This window comes from Gobio gobio (genome assembly GCF_949357685.1).
Source record: "Gobio gobio genome assembly, chromosome: 12".
NCBI lineage: Eukaryota > Metazoa > Chordata > Actinopteri > Cypriniformes > Gobionidae > Gobio > Gobio gobio.
The window spans coordinates 52,540,891-52,555,846 of record NC_137105.1 but is presented as its reverse complement, the minus strand read 5'-3'; the positions used below and the strand labels follow the sequence as shown (position 1 = coordinate 52,555,846).

The 14,956-nt window shown below is 40.5% G+C and overlaps 1 protein-coding gene across 4 annotated transcripts in view; it reads left to right on the top strand.

The window, feature by feature from the left end:
- Positions 1 to 13,345, top strand: part of arhgap18 (Rho GTPase activating protein 18) — a 50,230-nt gene extending 36,885 nt beyond the window's left edge. For 2 of the 4 annotated variants that reach the window (XM_079831113.1, XM_079831114.1), the window contains 10 exons: positions 3,039 to 3,204; positions 3,495 to 3,586; positions 5,078 to 5,155; positions 5,247 to 5,406; positions 5,646 to 5,728; positions 7,195 to 7,401; positions 7,506 to 7,652; positions 7,964 to 8,082; positions 8,167 to 8,222; positions 11,431 to 13,345. In XM_079831113.1, coding sequence (XP_079687239.1) covers positions 3,039 to 3,204; positions 3,495 to 3,586; positions 5,078 to 5,155; positions 5,247 to 5,406; positions 5,646 to 5,728; positions 7,195 to 7,401; positions 7,506 to 7,652; positions 7,964 to 8,082; positions 8,167 to 8,222; positions 11,431 to 11,522 — 1,200 coding nt within the window. In that variant the 3' untranslated portion in view covers positions 11,523 to 13,345. Of the gene's footprint in view, positions 1 to 3,038; positions 3,205 to 3,494; positions 3,587 to 5,077; positions 5,156 to 5,246; positions 5,407 to 5,645; positions 5,729 to 7,194; positions 7,402 to 7,505; positions 7,653 to 7,942; positions 8,083 to 8,166; positions 8,223 to 11,430 lie in introns of all 4 variants that reach the window. The other 2 variants (XM_079831115.1, XM_079831112.1) reach the window with 2 other exon arrangements.
- The last annotated feature ends 1,611 nt before the right edge of the window (positions 13,346 to 14,956 follow it).

The window sequence follows — 14,956 nt, the reverse complement described above, 5'->3', positions numbered from 1 at the left end:
TAAAAATTAAAATTTTTGGATTTAAAGTCAAAATTATGATTTAAAAATCTAAATTATGATTTAAAGTCCTAATTATGAAATAAAAAGCTTGAATCAGATTTTAAAAAGTCTAAATTATGACCAAAACACACACTAAGACATTTAAGAGATCATGCTTGTTATTTTTTTTTTTATTCAAACTTATAATAATAAAATTTACATTATTGTTTTTATTTTGTGCAATTTTTTTTTTACATGCGTTTTTACATTTTGACATCAGTTTTTTTAAATGATTACAAACAGTGATGTTGGTACAATTAAATTTTTTTTAACTACATTTTAGTCTCGTGTTTTTTCGTCAACGATATTGCATGTTGATATAGTCACAGTTATCGTTGAAGGACGTTTGTGTCGTCTCGTCTTAAGCCCTATCCGGACAGTAATTGTTTCTCATGTGGACGTCTGTAAAAATAAATGTGCATGACCTCAGTGATAAACTCGTGCGTTTGGATGTGATTTAGTCACAGTGGAGGAGCGAGTTCTGTGATTGATTGTCTGCTGTAAATAAAATGCCATATGCTTGGTATATAATAAGAATAAATGCATATTTAATTTAATAATAGGAACATAATATCCAAATTATTATTTAAATCTGTTGAAACATAGGAAGATATATAGACACACATTATAGTTAAAATGGTTTTCTGTCTTGTATTTTATCTCAAAATATTTTATTCCTCATGGAAATGAGCGGAATACAGCCTCTACATGAGTAATCATAATGCTGCGGTTATTAACAGATATAATAACTGCTGTAATAACAGGCCATTTCTAATGTTTACGTGCTTTTCTAAATTTTATGTTTTGAGCAGTGATGAAATATATCACTTTTGTAAATACGTGCCAGCATTTCAGTAATAAAAGATCTTTAAAATGCATCCAAATGACAGCGAAGCGCAACCGTACGGTGCTCCGCAAGGGTCAAAAAGGATATAAACAGTTAATTTTGAAGTGATATATTCTTGAAAACTCAGAGATGTGGATTCGGATGGCAATTAAATGACCACATGACCTTGGTATTTGTCTAAAAACAGGTCATTCGGCCGGGGATTTTTACGCGGATGGTGGGAGAAAAACACTGACATTCAGAAAATCACAGACTAGCCCCTGACAATGAGGAAAACACCGTACGACTCCACAAAAAAACTATTACCGCCCCAATAGGGCTTTAGTCTCGTCTTAGTCATGGAAAAAAACATTGTCAACAAACATTTCGTCACTAGTGTTAATTTCGTTAACGAATATAACGAAATAGTCAATACCAACTAGTGCTCTTAACTTCAGAACAAGTGAGGATGGCACTGTGAATGTCTGCAGATTTCCTTCTGAATGAGCTGAACGCTGTACGGCTAATATGGCTAGCGTTAGCATCGTCTCTGACTGTATTCACAGAGACTAGAGCTGTGGCGTTATCCTGAACACACTCACCGTCTGTAATTCATAAACACACATTTATTATGCGTTGTATAGTCAGGTGACGGACGTGTTACGTTCACCCACGAGCACCGATACAACAGTTTATAGATGAACATGACGGCACATGCTAGTCGATGAGAGGAATCAACGCAACTCCACAACAACTAACATCACATAAATAGAGTGTCGACTCTGTGTCGAGTCAGATTGACCTGTTTTGTTGTTGAGGGAGCATCTGAAGCCCCGCCCTCTTCTGGAAGGGGCAGCGGGGAGCAGCAGCTCATTTGCATTTAAAGGGACACACACAAAAACGGTGCGTTTTTGCTTACACACAAATAGGGGCAAATTTGACAAGCTATAATAAATGATCTGTGGGATATTTTGAGCTGAAATTTCACACGCACACACACACACTCTGTAGACACCAGAGATTTATATTACATCTTGTGAGAAGGGGCATAATATGTCCCCTTAAAGGAACACTCCACTTTTTTTTTGAAAATAGGCTCATTTTACAAGTCCCCTAGAGTTAAATAGTTGAGTTTTAACGTTTTTGAATCCATTCATCCGATCTTTGTATCTGGCGGTAGCACTTTTAGCATAGTTTAACATACATCATTGATTCTGATCAGTCCATTAGCATCTCATTCAAAAAATTACCAAAGACAATTTCAATATTTTTCCTATTTAAAACTTGACTCTTCTACAGTTACATCGTTTGCTAAGACCAACTGAAAATGAAAAGTTGCGATTTTCTACACCTATATGGCTAGGAACTACTTTCTCATTCCTGCGTAATAGTCGCGGATCTTCGCGGCCGTACCATGGCTGCAGCGGCGCAATGATATTACAGCGCCTGAAAGTAGCCCAGCTAGGGAACTTTCAATGTGACCGGCACTAAGTTCGTGTAGTTGCAGAGAAAGTTTCAGGCTTGCAGCCGACAAATTGTGTTGTGGATTTAGCTGTGTGATTAGCCATGGTTCTGTGTGTTGTAAAGGGCTGTGATAGTAAGTCGAAGGTGTAACTACCACCATGTTTCACAGAAAACCAACAAATCATTGCGCCGCTGCAGCCATGGTACGGCCGCGAAGATCCGCGACTATTACGCAGGAATGAGAAAGTAGTTCCTAGCCATATAGGTGTAGAAAATCGCAACTTTTCATTTTCAGTTGGTCTTAGCAAACGATGTAACTGTAGAGTCAAGTTTTAAATAGGAAAAATATTGAAAGTGTCTTTGGTAATTTTTTGAATGAGATGCTAATGGACTGATCAGAATCAATGATAAATGCTAAGCTATGCTAAAAGTGCTACCGCCAGATTCAAAGATCGGCTGAATGGATTCAAAAACGGTAAAACTCAACTATTTAACTCTAGGGGACTTGTAAAATGAGCCTATTTTCAAAAAAAGTGGAGTGTTCCTTTACTGATTTATCTTAATGTAAATTGTCTTAATGTTCACCATTTGTGATGGATGATAAAGCGACCGTCACGCTAAATGAGGGGCCGAGCACATGACTAGAGACCAGACAGCATGCTGGTCCTGCATCCCTTCATTTGCTCATTCTGTCGCTCCTCTTTCACAGGATTTCCGAGTGTCTCAGGATAAGACGGGACAGACAAAAGTAGGCGATCTCTCCGCTGAGGACATGAAGAAAGTTCGCAGGCTGGTCCTTATTGAGATGAGCGCTCTGTTCGACACGTGTGGAATCGAGGTGAAGGCCCATAAAGCTCTCAAGGTCAAAGTGAGAGGTCAGTGCCTCTGATATGTGTAGGAAATAACAAACGGGTCTATTTCTGAAGCCTTTAGTGCACACATGTACAAGCTGGAGACAACTTTGATTGGTGATGATTCATGTAATTGTGTGTCCATTTGCATAAACTGTTTAGACTAGTCTCAAAAGTGTGTCATCTAATTTGAGCATGAAAAGTAAGGACTGATTACCCTTGTCTAACTGCTAGTTTGTCAGTCTAGTTCTGAATACACAGCCATCATGTCTATGTTTATGCAGCTGAATAATAAATATTGTTGTCATCCATAGAGTCGGGTTTGTTTGGTGTTCCTCTCTCGACGCTGCTGGATCAAGACCAGCGGAGGATCCCAGGAACCAAAGTGCCTCTCATACTGCAGCATGTAAGAGAGCTGAGCCATAACTATATTCCATAATTATAGCCATTCATAACTCACAGACTACTACAACTCACCTTCACATCCCTTGAGATAAGAAACATTGGTAACACTTTAGTTTAGGGTCCAATTGACCTATCGGTAAGCCCCGCCCCTCCTTAGTTACTGTTGCTAACTCGGACAAACAAACGGAGTTGCTATATCTTACAATGACAGCTGTCAGTGTGAAACCTTATCCTGAGATGTTTTTGGACACAGATTGTAGCGTATATCCCGTCTGAATGATGGCCAAACTTTACTGATGGTTTATCAAGTTTATTATGTCCTTTTTCACTCCAAAAAATCATCATAAGAGCTGAACAAACAAAGCATAAGAAGTGCGCATTAACGTCTCATTCACAAACTCTCTCTCTCCGTTGCATTACCATTAACACACACAGCAAATTACACAAACACACTCATACAAATAACAGTAAACAAACATACACACAGAGATTATGACTTTCGGGGGGGCAGTTAATAACTGGTAAACTTTGTATCTGCAAAACAACTCAGATAAACTGCGTGCGAGCTCTTCATTTCACTAACTGTAGACTATAATACCCATCACAATAGGAGATAATGTAGACCTTAAACATATCTAAAATTAAATTAATTTACATATAACCAGTTTAATATGGAGAGGCAGTGAAATGTAGACCTTCGTGTTTTTGACCTACAGTGTTACATGATGTGAGAACAGTTCGTTATTTCGGTGTGTATGTTAGCAGGGACTTATTCGTAATTTAATGAGAGTTTGACAAACAGAAAATCCTCTCAGGATATCTGGAGTCAGTGTTGCAGTTCCTCAGGCACGACATTTGAGCATTTGTGTAGCATAAACACCATCAAACCGATGAGAGCTTCGGATTTTCCAATGTTTCTCTATGACGCTGAAACCTAAAGATGTCCGAGTTCCGGTCCCAGCGCAACTGATACTCAACTGCTATTGGCTCATCGGCGTTCGAGGGGAGGGGCTTACCGATAGGTCAATTCTCACTATGAACTAGTTGCTTATTATCATGCATATTACTAGGATATTGGCTCATATCTGTTGGTGCTTTGGGCGGGGTCAGGGGTCAGCATGGGCACTGGTCAGCGGCTGTGCCGCCCCATACACAACAAACTGAGATGCTCTGTGTATTCTGACCCCTTTCTATCAGAACCAGCATTAACTTCTTGAGCAGTTTGAGCTCCAGTAGCTCGTCTGTTTGTTCCTTCCTTGAGCACTTTTGATAGAGACTGACCACTGTAGACCGGGAACAGCCCACAAGAGCTGCAGTTCTGGAGATGCTCTGACCCAGTCGTCTAGCCGTCACAATCTGGCCCTTGTCAAACTCGCTCAAATCCTTATGCTTGCCCATTTTTCCTGCTTCTAACACATCAACTCTGAGGACAAAATGTTCACTTGCTGCCTAATATATCCCACCCACTAACAGGAGATCTGTTGTTTTTCAGCTGATCTCCCACATCGAGGAGCAGGGATTGGACACGGAGGGTGTTCTCCGGATACCTGGAGCCGCCACCAGAGTGAAGGTGAGACGGCCGTGCTGCCAATGATGCTTGTGTGTGTTCTCTCTGTAGTCATTCCGTCATTGTAAACTATATTCTGGTGTGTGTTTCCCAGGCAGTCTGTCAGGAACTGGAACACAAGTTTTACGAAGGCATGTTTCCATGGGAGAGTCTCAAACAGCATGACACCGCGAGTCTCCTCAAGCTGTTCATCCGGGAGCTGCCCTATCCTCTGCTGACCGTCGAATACTTCAACGCCTTCATCTCTGTGCTGAGTGAGTCTCCGGTACACGGCTCACACAGTTTGACCCTGTACATGGAAGCTTAAGGCCCTGATATACTTCAGGCTTGAACTCGAACAAAATCAGGCCAAAACTAAGCTCATTTGGAGTTCGAAACCGCTCAAGTGTACATTCTACTTTGCTATGAGTATATCGGGGCCTTTAAAGTGTGTGTGATCTGTGTGTGTGTAATTGATTGTGATGGTGTGTGTGTATGTGTGTGTTCTGAGCAGGGTTGCCCACTAAGAAACAGCAGCTACAGGCGCTGAATCTGCTGGTGCTCCTGCTGCCTGAACCCAACAGAGACACTCTCAAGGTACGACAGCACACATTCACCCGTCACATGACTTCCACATTCAGCTCACTCTCATAGTCTGCAAAAGTATGGAAAAATGAAAGAGTATTATAGAAAATTCTGTCAAAACTGTCAAACACGACTGAATGAATTCAAGGTGCACTTTTTTGTTATGCAAAAATGCAGGTTATAAGAGTTTTGGGTTTCTTCTCACAATATTCTCAGCACAGTATTACAGAGACTCTTAAAGGACCTGTGCAAATATATAAAAATATACAGACTTCATACACACGAGAAATTGTTAACTGCATATAGGGCTGAGCCACCTAATGCACCATCAGCCCATTTTGCTGTGTGGTTTCGTGGCCGCCACAAAGGATCCATTAAAGCTGACCTATGGCCTTGAAATAAGACGAACTGCCCTAAAGAAAGCCAAATTTTGGACACTTTTTTACAGTACCAGTCTTTTTTTATAGACCCTTGAACTTGGGAAATAGGACATTGTACACAGTCTTATTGTGCCATCAGCCCATTTTGTCATGCTTTCATCGCCGCCAAAAAGAATGCATTAAAGTGGACATTAGGACTTAATATTAGAGGTACTACCCTAAGGAAAGCCACATTTTGAACACTTCTTTTTAACACTAACAATCTTTTTTATAGACCCTTGAACTTGTCAAATAGGACAATGCACACAGTCGTATTGTGCCATCAGCCCATTTTGTGTCATGGTTTCTCCGCCATCACAGAGGATGCGTTAAAGCAGACCTAAAGCCTTGAAATAAGATGAACTGCCCTAACGAAAGCCAAATTTTGGACACTTTTGTACAGTACCAGTCTTTTTTATAGACCCTTGAACTTGGCAAATAGGACAATGTGTACAGCCGTATTGTGCCATCAGCCCATATTATGTCATGGTTTCATCGCCGCCAAAGAGAATGCATTAAAGTGGACATTAGGACTTAATATTAGTGGTACTACCCTAAGGAAAGCCACATTTTTAATACTTTTGTACAGTACCAGTCTTTTTTATAGACCCTTGAACTTGGCAAATCGGACTATGTGCACAGCCGTATTGTGCCATCAGCCCATTTCGTGTCAATGTTTCTCTGGCGCCACAGAGAATGCGTTAAATTGGACATTAGGCCTTGATATTAGAGTTAGTACCCTAAGGAAAGCCAAATTCTGGACACTTTTGTACAGTACCAGTCTTTTTTATAGACCCTTGAACTTGAAATTGTAATGTTTAAGCACTCAAAAAAATGCAGTGCAGAGGAAATAAAAATATTTACAGACGACTGTATTGTATACCAATTATAACGCTGAAAATAATGCTTTATGAACCATTTATGTTAAATATGGTCTAGACATCTACAGAGAGTTTGGGGAATTTGAGTCTGGAAAAGTATGGGGTTAAACCCTGACTTCACTTTACCATTCACGCTTAGGACTGAACCAGATTCAGCCGGACTGTTTCTGTCTTTCAGGCTCTGATGGAGTTCTTCCAAAGAGTGATCGACCGTAAGGACAAGAATAAGATGACCCTGAACAACGTTGCAGTGGTGATGGCGCCCAACATCTTCATGTGCAAGGGCTTCCGCAGTAAGATCAGTGAACAGCAGGAGTTCGCCATGGCCACTGGCACCGCCAACATCGTCCGGCTGCTCATCCGCTACCAGAACCTCCTCTGGACCGTGCGTCTCCTCACACCTCATACATGTCTTACAGCATTTGTTACGTCCGACTAATAGAAGTTTGGATATCACAATGCTCAAATGAGTCTTTTTTTGTGTCTCAGATTCCCAAGTTCATCCTGAATCAGGTGCGCAAGCATAACACGGAGAACCAGAGGAAGATGAACAGAGACAGAGCGGTGAAAAAACTCCTGAAGAAGATGGCCTACGACCGCGAGAGGGCCTCTGACAAACAGGAGAAAAACAATGAGGTGAGAGAGCAAACACAAACTGAACTGAAGGACGGATCAAACCCAAGCAGGACTAGTGTGTGTGTGTGTGTGTGTGTCAGTGTTTCCCACCCGGCTGAATGAATCAGAGTTTGAGAATGTGAGTGACTGAGATGCTGAAGCAGCTCCACTCTGACACCCGGTGGACGCTCAGCACAATGCATGCACTGACTGTCATAGCATAGTTATAATAGCATGCACTGAAATACTTGATATAAGGGTGTGTATCCCTGGACAGAGGGTGTTTTACTGGAGTACATGTTTGGCTGTAGTGTAGATGTGTGTGTGTTCAGGCTGAAGGAGGCTTCATACGGGTGCAAGCCCCTCAGTTCTCTATGGTGTCCATGGCCATACAGCTGACGGAGGATTTGAAGGCCTCAGATGTCCTGGCACGCTTCCTCGGTCAAGAGAGGTGAGCAAACACACTTACAAACATCTTCAGGCACCGACATGGTGATGTGAAAGGTAGTGAGATTGAGTGTGTGTTGTGTTACAGGTCTCTGTCTGTGAAAAGAGAAGATCTGTGTCTCTATGAGATGGGAGGAAACATCAGTGAGTATCTCATGAGCCTCATTAATACAGTCACTCAATGCTGAGTGCAGTCCATACCCACGCAGGAGGGGACGTTCCCTAAAAGTTCTCTAAAGGTGATAAATCCCGAACCTTTACAGAACATTAGGGATGTTCCTAAAACATCCTCTTTTGGTTATGGAAGTGCTGCAGTTCAAGGTTCCTGATATGACTATTTTGGTTATTCTATGGTCACACGGCAACATTACAAAGAGGACATTTGGGGGACCTTTAGGGGACCAGCCTAGAATGTCATATTTTGGTCCTATTTAGGTCCTTCCATCACGTTTACTGAATGTTTTCAGATCATGTGAGTGTGAATCTATATACTCTGGACTGCTTTGCAAATGAGAGTCAGTAAAACACAGGATTTGCACAAAAGCTGCTTCTCACAGATGGATCAATACCAACTATTTGTCCAACTTCATATTCAGAACATGTACCGCACGTTATATTTTGTGAATGAGCTGGTTAGGACGCTACACAGTGGCTAAAGTCACCATTGCCTCTGTATTCACAGAGATCAGAGCTATGTCATTAGTTTTTTTTAAGAAGTAATAAAAGTGTGCTTCTGAATTCTACAGGCGAGCATTTTCAGGTTAAAAATAACAAGCTCTGGTCTCTGTGAACACAGTAAGAGACAATGGTAGCTTTACCACATTAGCACATTCAGAAAGGCGAACACACACATTATAAGGTGCAGTATTTACGTGTTCTGGATATGAAGTTGGATCATGAAGACTTTTATGCAAACCCTGCGTTTTACTGAGCTCAGTGTACATTGATTCACACAAACTTGTTCTGAAAACATTCAGTAAATGTGATGGAAGGACCTAAATAGGACCAAAAAAATAACATTATAGTTTGGTCTCCTAAAGGTCCTGCACTCCTAATGTAGTGTACAGACCTAGAGGGAATGTCCTATAGTAATTGTCCCCTAAACATTCCCAGAACGTCCTGAATGTTCCATGAAGGTCCTCCAAATAACATCCCCCAACCCTTTCAAGAAGTCCACATCATGACCATCTCAGAACGTTCTGGGAACGTTACCAGGTGACGTCTTTGACACCAGCGGGACGTTCTGAAACCAAATATCATCACCGAACCCTTTAGAGAACTCCACATCATGATCATCTCGGAACGTAACATTTCTAGCGGGGTAACATACAACTAACCATACAACTGTATGTTACCCCGCAAAAAATGTTACGTTATTTAGGATGGTAAATAAACAGACTTCTCAACATATACAGTGAGGAAAATAAGTATTTGAACACCCTGCTATTTTGCAAGTTCTCCCACTTAGAAATCATGGAGGGGTCTGAAATTGTCATCGTAGGTGCATGTCCACTGTGAGAGACATAATCAAAAAAAAAATCCAGAAATCACAATGTATGATTTTTTTACTATTTATTTGTATGAAATCGCTGCAAATAAGTATTTGAACACCTGAGAAAATCAATGTTAATGTTTGGTACAGTAGCCTTTGTTTGCAATTACAGAGGTCAAACGTTTCCTGTAGTTTTTCACCAGGTTTGCACTGCAGGAGGGATTCTGGCCCACTCCTCCACACAGATCTTCTCAGATCAGTCAGGTTTCTGGCCTGAGTTTGAGCTCCTCCAAAGATTCTCTATTGGGTTTAGGTCTGGAGACTGGCTAGGCCACGCCAGAACCTTGATCTGCTTCTTACAGAGCCACTCCTTGGTTCTCCTGGCTGTGTGCTTCGGGTCATTGTCATGTTGACCCAGCCTCGACCCATCTTCAATGCTCTAACTGAGGGAAGGAGGTTGTTCCCCAAAATCTCGCAATACATGGCCCCGGTCATCCTCTCCTTAATACAGTGCAGTCGCCCTGTCCCATGTGCAGAAAAACCCCCCCACAGCATGATGCTGCCACCCCCATGCTTCACAGTAGGGATGGTGTTCTTGGGATGGTACTCATCATTCTTCTTCCTCCAAACACGTTTAGTGGAATTATGACCAAAAAGTTCTATTTTGGTCTCATCTGACCACATGACTTTCTCCCATGACTCCTCTGGTTCATCCAAATGGTCATTGGCAAACTTAAGACGGGCCTGGACATGTGCTGGTTTAAGCAGGGGAACCTTCCGTGCCATGCATGATTTCAAACCATGACGTCTTAGTGTATTACCAACAGTAACCTTGGAAACGGTGGTCCCAGCTCTTTGACCAGCTCCTCCTGTAGTTCTGGGCTGATTTCTCACCTTTCTTAGGATCATTGAGACCCCGCGAGGTGAGATCTTGCATGGAGCCCCAGTCCGAGGGAGATTGACAGTCATGTTTAGCTTCTTCCATTTTCTAATGATTGCTCCAACAGTGGAGCTTTTTTCACCAAGCTGCTTGGCAATTTCCCCGTAGTCCTTTCCAGCCTTGTGGAGGTGTACAATTTTGTCTGTAGTGTGTTTGGACAGCTCTTTGGTCTTGGCCATGTTAGTAGTTGGACTCTTACTGATTGTATGGGGTGGACAGGTGTCTTTATGCAGATAACCACCTCAAACAGGAGCATCTAATTTAGGATAATAAATGGAGTGGAGGTGGACATTTTAAAGGCAGACTAACAGGTCTTTGAGGGTCAGAATTCTAGCTGATAGACAGGTGTTCAAATACTTATTTGCAGCTGTATCATACAAATAAATAGTAAAAAAAATTATACATTGTGATTTCTGGATTTTTTTTTTGATTATGTCTCTCACAGTGGACATGCACCTACGATGACAATTTCAGACCCCTCCATGATTTCTAAGTGGGAGAACTTACAAAATAGCAGGGTGTTCAAATACTTATTTTCCCTGACTGTACGTGAGGAGACACACTTCCTATACCATTTGGTATCCCAGATAACAAATAGTGTCAGATCCGGCCGGATACATGTGGAATCCAAGCCTACCAGATGTGGATCTGGACCGACACTATTTGCAGTCTGGGTAGGAATGTGCACGAGTCTAAAGTAGCATCATTATGTAAACCATGATCATTGTGATAATGCGTGATGTGACTTTTTGCTGAATTCAAAACGAGTCAAATAGGGAGCTATCCGAGAACATGCTTTGAGTTTATCTTAAAACATTTCCTAACTTCTTCCCTAAAAAGATCTGCATGAATCCTGGATGCAGAAGCAGCGCTCTAGTCCTCGCTGTGCCTGACGTCTGTGTGCTTGTGTGTTTGTCTAGAGGAGAGATGTCTGGATGAAGAGACGTACATCAAAGCTCTCCTGGAGCTCAACCCCAGTGCAGAGTGGGTCATCAAATCCGTCCAGCACTGACCCAAGCAAAACATGCCAACCTACCCATCCCGCCACGTGCCTTACAGACCACGACGAGCGCAGTTCTTCAGTACAGTACTGGGATTCAGAACCTAACATCAACAAATTCAATACATTTCAACTCTCCGGTCCGTCCTCTACTCAAACTAGTCCATAACCTACACAAATATGCTTTCATTAGATGCTTGAGTGACAGCTGTATGTACAGCATTTGTACTAGAAGCCAAAATTCAGTCAGGGTTATCACATTTCATCACTTTTGAGGGACAGAGTGTTTGTTTAGTACTAGAATTAGACACTAATTTTCCATGTTTTCTCAAAAAAAAAAAATGTCCAGGTCATATTTCATAGCAGAAGAAATGATCACCACTCAGATGATCTGTATTATTTTCATGATTAAACACATTAACCTCCAATTTCTCATTACTGTAAGCGTCTGTAATGCATTTTTTTCTTTTGTAATTCTATTTATTCTTATTAGATTCTCTCCGACTGAAATACTTCACGATATAAACAATGCATTGTTTTTATTGTCGCAATAAGCATTCTTTTGCATTATGGTAATGAGGACCAGGGAACATACACAATTTTCATAAATATTATATAAATACATACACACATATATATAATGTATGTATATTTTGGGGGGAAGTATGACCTGGACATATAACGTGATATATAACACGTATATATATACACACTATATTGCCAAAAGTGTTGTGACGCCTGCCTTCACATGCACATGAGCTTTAATGCCATCCCATTATTAATCCGTAGGGTTTAATCCAACTCTTCTGGGAAGGCTTTCCTCAAGGTTTAGAAGTGTGTTTATGGGGATTTATGGAGACGCTTTGTGCACTGGTCAGTCATGCTGGGACAGGAAGGGGCCGTCCCCAAACTGTTCCCACAAAGTTGGGAGCATGAAATTGTCCAAAATGTCTTGGTGAAGCATTAAAGGGTAACTAACTGTTAATTATTGTTGGTTTAAACTACATTCAATATTCCCTTTTCGGTTAACATGTTAAGAATACTTTTGTAACGTTTAATGCCTAGCCAAATAATTTTTAAAGGGTAACTAAACCCCTGCTCAGAGCTTAACTCCACCCACTGGCAAATTTTGAAAAATGTTGGAAAAGTGGGCGGAGACAGAGGGGACGAACCGAGGGCGGGGCTGAGCGGAGGGCGTGCACCTGAGACCTGCAGTGACGGATTGATTGACAGCTGTCAGACTCGCGAGTCGCAGAGATGGAGAATGACTGGAGTGACGCCAGCTTTGCAACAGAGTGTTGGAGGGGCGGCACAATACTTTTGGCAATAGTGTGTATATAGTTAGGTACACCTACATTTCATACATTTCTTCCTTAAACATGTGATTCCATGCGAGTGATCTCTTAGTATTGTAGCGCTACTTTAATTCAGTCACATGAAAACTCCTCCACTCTTGCATTAGCTCTCACTGCCAATAACATGTCTCTGTATTACTTCTCCGGCCGCTCCCAGGGATCTTGGATGTACTTTTATTCATGTTTTGCAATGTTGGAGAAAATAAGGTTTCTACAAGTCAGAGGATATTGCAGATCTTTAAGTTTCCCAGCTAAACACAGACCTCATGAAGTACTTCAGTGGAGGGAAACTCTTGGCACTTAACCTGACCTGGTCTGTTATTTACAGTGATGCAGATGTCATTTCAATGAGTAGTTTTGAGCTGGGATCTATTGCTTATGTCACGATTTAATTGTGGAAACTGTGAACATGGCTGAACATGACTGTATGCTTCTAAAATAACCACTAATTGTTTTTGTAAATAAATGTGTAATTCCTCATCTCTGTCCGCTGTGTTTTATCCTCTGATGTCTCTGATCTAGATATAATAATGCAGATTATTTTGTAATCCAAATCAGGACAACAATGTAACATTTGAAGCAAAGTAACATTTACCAGGGTCAGTTCAAATATCTTCAGTATGCACTTTTTATTTACAATAAATCAAATCTTACATAAGTGTAATGTAAACACAACTGTTATTCTGTGAGGAGATCGAGGACTGACTTGTACCTGATTGGACCACTATGACTATTTACAGATGTATAACACTGATCCGTCATTAATGAATTACTACAGGAACACATGAGTAACACACTATTAACACTCTAGTAACTACTATTAACTAACAAGAAACTGATTAATGAATGGGCCCACTCTTAGCTAATCAATAACTACTATTTCCATAACTCGCAGAGGACTACTAAGAACTACTGATTCATAATTAACATGAATAATGCATAATGTATAATTAATTCGAAAGTGAAGGTCGTGAAAACCCACTAGTAATTACTCGTGTTACTACATCCTTCAGAAGTAATTATTAGATATTTGTATCATTATTATAAAGTGAAAAACACAATAACTGTAGTAACGACTGAAGTCATTGTAAGCTTTTGAGGTTTTTGTAAGGGTTTGGATAGTTACACTTGAGTAATTACTAGTGGGTTACTATGATCTTCACTTTAGAATACTGATCAAAATAACTAGCAATTCCTATAGAAGGATGTAGTAATACTTGAGTCATTACTAGTGGATTACCATGAAGTGAAGGTCATACTTTATTTTTTGAATTACTAATAATTTGGATCAGTGAAAAACATAACTCTCTAGTAACGACTGAAGTCATTGTAAACTATTTAGGTTTTTGTAAAGTTTTGGATAGTAATGACTCAAGTGTTACTACATCCTTCAGAAGTAATTACTAGTTATTTGTATCAGTTTTCTAAAGGGAGAAACACGATAACTCTGTAGTAACGACTGAAGTCATTGTAAACTTTTGAGTTTTTTTAAAAAGGTTTTGGAGAGTTACACTTGAGTAATTACTAGTGGGTTACCATGATCTTCACTTTAGAATACTGATCAAATTAACTAGTAATTCCTTCTGAAGGATGTAGTAACACTTCACTCATTACTAGTGAATTACCATGAAGTGAAGGTCATAGTAACCCATTACTAATGACTCAAGTGTTACTACATCCTTCAGAAGGAATTACTAATGATTTGGATCAGTGAAAAACATAACTCTCTAGTAACGACTGAAGTCATTGTAAACTTTTGAGGTTTTTGTAAGGTTTTGGATAGTAACACTTGAGTAATTACTAGTGGGTTACTATGATCTTCACTCTAGAATACTGATACAAATCATTAGTAATTCCTTCGGAAGGATGTAGTAACACTTGAGTAATTACTAGTGGGTTACCATGAAGTGAAGGTCATAGTAATGACTCAAGAGTTACTACATCCTTCTATAGGAATTACTAATGATTTGTATCAGTTTTCTAAAGTGAAGATCATGGTCACCCACTAGTAATTACTCAAGTGGTACCAAATCCGTCATTACTATCCAAAACCTTACAAAAACCTCACAAGTTTCAATGACTTCGGTTGTT